A 6,947-nucleotide genomic window follows, 5' to 3' on the forward strand; every position below is an offset into this window, starting at 1 on the left:
AAACCCTTGTCACACAAACTTGTGTGTTTAGATGGTTGATTTAGACACCTCAAGTTCTAAATCTGAGGTCTTGAAATCAAACTCGTGGAAAATAACCTCTTTCTCAAAAACTATGGCACTTCAGAGGGAGCCATTTCGCACAATGTTTTGTACCATCAACCTCTCCCCATTACTCTTCACCAAGTAAGGTTTTATGCTAAAAATTATTTTGAGCAATTACCAATAGTGTCCACTGCCTTTAAACTTAAAGCATAAGATAGATAATCCATATTTGAAAACTACATGTACATACTTTTTATTTTATTAAACATACACGAACAAAAAGTCTAATGGGTTGGAGAGTGGGGGGGGGGGGTGGCTTGTGGTGGATGGAACACAATTCTGCATACGACACTGCCATAATGAGACATTTTACTCACAAAAAGGGGCATGGCTACAACTATAACACAGAGTAGCACTTGCACGAACGTTTAACATACCATCTACATTACATAACCCGGGACCTTGCCTATCACAAATGGTTTACCAGCCAAATTACCATGTGAAGTTCATTGCTCATGACTGGCTCCCTGTAAATTTCTAGATAATTAACTTACTAAACAAAACCAACAGAAATATCAGCTAAGCACAATATTGCATCGCCTAATTTTATGTTGAATAACAAAAACAATCATCACTTTTCTCCAAAGAGTTTTCACAAAAATTTAAATTAAAAATCCTAAAAATAATACTTTTTTTGCATACATATGCCACGCACAACTTGCAAAAAAACTTGTAACATGCAAATTATTTGTACATATACATGGTTTGTTGATAAAACATTTGCTGGGTTCACAAGAAAGAAATCTTGGCAAATAATTCCCCCAAAATAAAAGGTGTTTGTCTTTATCCATGTAACAAACAATTGTTACGCACTCACAGGGGATGTATGTAAGGTAGTGTAACCTCACGAAAATGATGGTCATAAACTATTTGCTATTAAAATATATAACACATGTAGTTAGTTACAGACTCATTAAAATGCCAATTTAAGGTAGGTTGGCCAAGATAATGCTGATTTGTCAAATTGGTCAAGAAAAAATCCAACACCTAGGTCATCTGTTAAAGATTAAGTTGAATACAATTTCTAATTATTGAAAAATCAGCAACAGAACTATCACAGTATTTTCCTCAAAACAGGTTGAACCCATCCATGTTAGCAAGATGACACGGGTACCAGCCACATCTCTGGCTGCAGCGTTCACAAACAGACACCATAGAAATTTAACTGCCAAACATAACCTTCGGAGAAAGGCGAGTTTTGAAGGTTCAACTTTGTAAATTGTTATCGATTTACAATCAATGGGGTGTGATCACAAATTTCAAAGAAACACCTTTAAAACAAGAACAGCTTTGGAATGGAAATTACACCTTTTTGGTCTCGGGTCATTATCAAAATAAGTGTGTACCTTTAAACGATAATTGGAAGATTTACAAACATGATGTAACAAATTCTCTATCCTTTCTTAAAATACCACTTATTTTTTAGAATGACATTTTAAATTTATTTTTAAACAAGTGCATGCGAAGTCCATTTTTTTGCAAATGGAAAAACAAAAATCAGTACTGATCTGATGCTGAAATCCAGGGTAAAAACATTCAACAAACTTCAAGAATTCTTCAACATACGAGTACAAAATAGCCTCCGAAAGTCAAAATCTTCATGATCTTTAAAGAAGACTTTTCAGGTGGTTAGTACGATTGTTGGGGTATAATTAAACAAGCTCCTTTTTATGAGGGCATGCCACTTGTAATGAAGGTGTTGAGTAATCAAAACTACAGAGGGAAAACATGCCAAGGTAATCACAAAACCACTCGTATGAGATCTGACCTTGGTGCAACACTGAACCAACTTTGTGCCTGCAGAAAGATGCAAACTGTCACCTTAACTGAGTAACGACCATGATGCACTTATGGATGGACTTGTAACGTGGAGGGGAGTTGATCAACCACAATAAGGCAGTGTCCAAAATGGCGACTTTGGCTACAGCTACGGCTAGATCAAGAGCATCTGCTTATTCTTCAAGACTGGCAGATGCGCCGATCTAGCCGTGGCTGTAGCCGAAGTCGCCGTTTCGGACACGGCAAAAGTATGCATTTCATTGCAGCATTCCTGAAGTCGGTCTTGATGATGATACATGTATGTTTTTCACTTGAAGGATGGCAGGTTTGGCAAGTTGATGTTCGGCGTTGGGATGTTGGGAAGATTTATATTCTTGACAGCTGCTGCTGCTCTGGCAGGCGCTGCTGATAATCCCGCCTGAAAAAACAAAACAAGAAACACACGTACAATTTGTTTTATTCATTCAATCATTGTGGCAAAAAGCTTTCCATGATCAGGGAGATTTAACAATTTGTTGATCAGAACATGGAAAGATCGCTTTATCTTTTAGGAAACTCTTGCCAAAATCAGGGAGAGTTGGCATCTAGAAAGAAAGAGTGAGAAAAATCAACACATTTGGGTACATTACCACATCACATGGTATACAAATATTGAGTGGCTCAGAGTGGAATGGGAAGAATATTATCGCAAGGTAAAATTTGGACTGTTCCATTTCACGAGGCGAAGCCGAGTGAAATGGAACAGTCCAAATATGAAAAATCACACAAATTACTGACAACCAAAACTCATATAGCAATGCACAATGCACAAATCGGATCACAACCTTTTGCACAGGTGCTCCTTTGTTTTAGCAGTGGCGCGTCGGTGCTGTACTGCTCAAAAACATTGGGAACAAGGATGATCCTAACTGTTGAATGGGAAATGCTATTCCCCATGGGCGAATAGGTCTTTTTGATCGCCGGTGCGGATGGGAGTAATAGTGAATGTCACGTGAAGTAAGTTCCACCAATCAAATGACAAGGATCTGTATGTCAGTTATATATTATCAACTTGAAACCAGTAGCTTACCTCTTGTTTTTCTAGCTTATTCTGTTCTTCTATCCTCGTCATGATTTCTGTCATATTTGTCTCTAGAACCATACCACCCATCACAAGCTCAGAAAGGATGTTGTGAACCTTCAAAGAAGAGAAAGAGAACATTTTCATTACACAGAGGGCTGGAGGGCACTGGCTGAAGCATTTAATATGAATCAAACTGTGTCACTGTGGTCCAGTGGTGGATAGAATGCAGCACTTGCAATCAAAATATTGTGTATTCCAGTATTCAAATCCTACCAAGCTACCGCTTATTTCACGTATGTGGAATAAGTATTGTAATCTTACTACTGAATTAAAACTGAATTATGCAATATTCATAACTGAAGATGTTGAGCCAATGTCTGTCAGAGAGTTTGGCCATTGCCAGCTTGGTGTTTATATCCTTTTGTGGGAGTTGTCGAATTTCCTTGTTGGGAAGTTCATCTAAAAAACTTTGGGACCTTCTTTCTCTATGTAAAACAAATTCAGGAGGGTTAAAGTGAAGCAAAATTTGTAACAAAATCAGAATTATGGGTATTTAAAAATGTATTTTACTGTTACCTTGTCCACGTGGAATATCAGATCCAGCTCACAGACATTCTCAAAGCACTTGTCCAATGTTTCCACAAAAACCTTAAGATTTGGAAACAAATGATAGCAAGTCATTGGATCAGTTGTGATAAAATAAGTACAAGTAAGTGTAAGAGTGCATTTGCTTAGATTTGTTTTTCCTACGTGTGTGAAATCGGTCCGTAAAGAAAAAAAAACACAATATCTGCATGAGAAAAATCCTGCGAGAGCATTTAAGCTAATTTAGTTTCATTTAGTTTCAAATTACAAATCGTTAGTAATGTACTCACTACAATCGAAAGTGAAATATTGGGGAAACAAGCTAGACAAAAAGATATTTGAGCTTCCCCTTGACAGGTCATCACAGTTTCTGCTTGTCTTTTTAATTTTAGTCTTTTCCACCCACAGTAAAACTTTTGTTTTTCCACAGCTTTTGCTCGGACACAAAAAAGCAAACAAAGTACATGAAGATTACGACCAAGGACCAACCGACTCCATGTAAAAAAATGGCATGTTATTGGAAACCTACCTTTTTTGGGGGGGGGGGGTTATAAGGCACCTTACTTATTAAATTTGTTGTAGAAGTGCACTTCCTTTTTTAATTAAAAAATAAAAGACCCCGCAAACACACTAGTACCAACCATGACTTACCTGTATTAAGTCTAAGATGCCAAGTTCACTCTCGGAGGAGTCAACACAGAAGACAAAGTACAGAGTGGCATAATGTCTGTAGACCAGCTTGTAATCAGATCCACCTATTAACCTACAGGTGGGGAATAAAACAAACTTGAGTTTATCTAACAATGCGATTTGGGGTTTCTTTGACACTTTTAACTAGTTCTACACTGGGGCCTATGAGAATACAGTTTCAAACACTTGATAGGCCTAATCCTGCCACAGTAAAGTTTATGGATCTCTATACAGAAAGTTAATACAGAGTTAGATAAGAGTTTTTTTTTACAGGTCTGGAAATTCATCTTAAAGAGGGCAAGGCAGGTCTGGAAGTTCATCTTAAAGAGGGCAAGGCATTTTTTATAAATTTTTGTCCAAGGGACTTCCATTGGAAAATCTTAAAATCTGGAGAAAAGTTTTGAAGGGGCACCAGGGCCAATACCAGGGCAATTGAGGCATGGCCTCCAGGTAATTTGAGACCTGTGAATGTGACTAGAGGAAGTTTTTTTTTATTTGCAATGTGAGTGCGATAAATTTCATCTGTGAACAATTAAATTTTGAATAAAACACTTATCATCTCATTTTTTACAGTATCTTCTTGGTACAATATGTGACCCACTCCGTAAAAATGAGTCAGATATCGCCCAATGCATTATTGAGTAACGGACAGTTTAATGTTGAAAGTCCATTTTTTTTAATTATTTTTTGTTTTTACTTTTTAAGATTTTGCATGGTAAACCTTTAGCACACTAATTTATAATAGGCAATAAAGCTATGAATACAACAATTTTGTGACCATACTTTAGTCTAATTTGTATCCCTTCGCGCGAAATGGTAGTTTAAAACATCACTTTACTTGAAATTTGTTTACAACCAAAAATGATATACTGGCTAATTTCAAATGGGAGTAGCTCAGCAAAGTGATACACCCCAAAGCTTACAGACATTAAACAAATAATAATAACAGCTGCAAGTGTGTTCTTACCAGCCATGCATGTAACTCAATTCTTTTAATTGTCAACATCTGACTCATTTTTACAGAGCGGGTCACATAAAATGTTTACATCACTAATAAATAACCAATAAATAAAGTGATTAAACTCTTCAAAACAGATGCCATTCTTGAATACCGTATCATGATTCAGTCTGGCGAAAGGCCTCTCTAAACTTACGTTCCACCTTCTAAAAAATTGCACACATTGTCGTCCCTCTTGGAAACCAGATGGAATGTTTCTCGGATAATCTGCTGCTCCATATCTTCATTCTGAAAAGACGATATTTTTGTAAAGTTAGGATTTGAAAATTTGCATTCATGTACATTTTATGTAATTGTAATAATGATAGTTAGTTGCGATACCGCAACGGCCTGTCGAGAGGAGGGTTTGAGTTATCGCAACTACATGTACATATGTACAGGTAGAAAGAAGATAATGTGTTCTTTACAGGCGGTGGACACTATTGGTAATTACTCAAAATAATTATTAGCATACAACTTACATGGTAATGAGTAATGGGGAGAGTTTGATAGTATGAAACATTGTGAAAAACGGCTCCCTCTGAAGTGAGGTAGTTTTTGAGAAAGAAGTAATTTTTCACGAATTTCGAGACCTCAAGTTTAGAGTTTGAGGTCTCGAAATCAAGCACATGAAAGCACACAACTTCGTGCGACAAGGGTATTTTTTCTTTCATTATCATCTCGCAACTTCGACGACCGATTGAGCTCAAATTTTCACAGGTTTGTTATTTTAATAATATGTTGAGGTACATGTACACTAAGTGAGAAGACTGGTCTTTGGTAATTACCAAGTGTCTACTGTCTTTAACCCCTTGAGTTGTGCTGGTTTTTGTTTAATTTCCCTACTGTGGCCCTGTATAATTATTTTTATTTTTATTTCGACTAGTCAATAAATCAATTCAAAGACAATAATTATAAAAAGACACAAAAACAAACACTGCATTTACAACTATAATATACGTACAAGTATTATAGAGCAGAATCAAGCAAAATGGAAAAATAAATTGTTCAAAAACATTATGAATTGGGCATCATTAATATTTAAAAAAATATAATAAAATGTGACATGAATAAAAACAAAATTGAAAATGACAGCTATTCAGTAATTTTTGACATTGGTTAGGTTAGGCTTTATTTAGCCATAGCATAGGGTAGGGCTTTTGAGTTTTGTCTCTTTTTATTCTTTGAATTTGATTGAAATTGAATGATGATAAATAATTCCCTCACAGTCACACACTCACTTACTGAGGCTGAGTCACTCACAGGCCTCAGTAAGTTAGCAACATGATCAAGAGGAAGTATATAAAAAGAAAACAGCCATATATGGATTGTTTCTATCAATAGAAAAATACACGTACGTTCAATGGTTCAAGTTGCGAAATTTTATAGGCGAGTCAGCGTACAAAATTTAAAGGTCGAGATGACTAACATAGGCAAGTTTACATTCATTTTTTTTCAATGCACTTACATAATGCGTGAAGAACTTTGACAGCCTTGGTTTCCCATGATTGTTGAAGACTAAAATTGCTTTAATCATGACGATTCCAAAGAAGAATGGCCAAAGATATTCCCTAGAAAATAATTTACTATTTTAGGATTCAAAATAGGCAAAAAGGTGCTCACTATCCACACAGTTTTGCCACTGAAAGTCGGTAGCCTATTTCAAGAAATTATTGTCCGTGTCATCTTCTTGAGGAAAAAAGTTAAACAGCGCCCTCGCTTGACACTGTA

General features: G+C 36.2%; 1 protein-coding gene across 1 annotated transcript; it reads right to left on the reverse strand.

Annotated features, from left to right (window-relative positions):
- Positions 1–1,038: 1,038 nt before the first annotated feature.
- LOC139936965 (AP-3 complex subunit sigma-1-like) lies at positions 1,039–6,907 on the reverse strand. The gene is made up of 6 exons (XM_071931839.1): positions 6,685–6,907; positions 5,374–5,465; positions 4,181–4,292; positions 3,521–3,592; positions 2,951–3,058; positions 1,039–2,299 (listed from the first exon to the last, which is right to left on the reverse strand). The coding sequence occupies exons 1-6, from the start codon at positions 6,751–6,753 to the stop codon at positions 2,189–2,191; spliced, it is 564 nt and encodes a 187-aa protein (XP_071787940.1). The 5' UTR covers positions 6,754–6,907; the 3' UTR covers positions 1,039–2,188.
- Positions 6,908–6,947: the final 40 nt, after the last annotated feature.

This window comes from Asterias amurensis, chromosome 5 (genome assembly GCF_032118995.1).
Source record: "Asterias amurensis chromosome 5, ASM3211899v1".
NCBI classification, from domain to species: domain Eukaryota; kingdom Metazoa; phylum Echinodermata; class Asteroidea; order Forcipulatida; family Asteriidae; genus Asterias; species Asterias amurensis.

What these genes read in the sequence shown, in the direction of transcription:
- LOC139936965 (XM_071931839.1), bottom strand. Translation starts at nt 6,753, where the DNA reads ATGATTAAAGCAATTTTAGTCTTCAACAATCATGGGAAACCAAGGCTG. An exon ending in AATTTTTTAGAAGGTGGAAC is followed by an intron (nt 4,293 to 5,373) that starts GTAAGTTTAGAG and finishes CCCCACCTGTAG; the next exon opens with GTTAATAGGTGGATCTGATT. An exon ending in GCATCTTAGACTTAATACAG is followed by an intron (nt 3,593 to 4,180) that starts GTAAGTCATGGT and finishes CCAAATCTTAAG; the next exon opens with GTTTTTGTGGAAACATTGGA.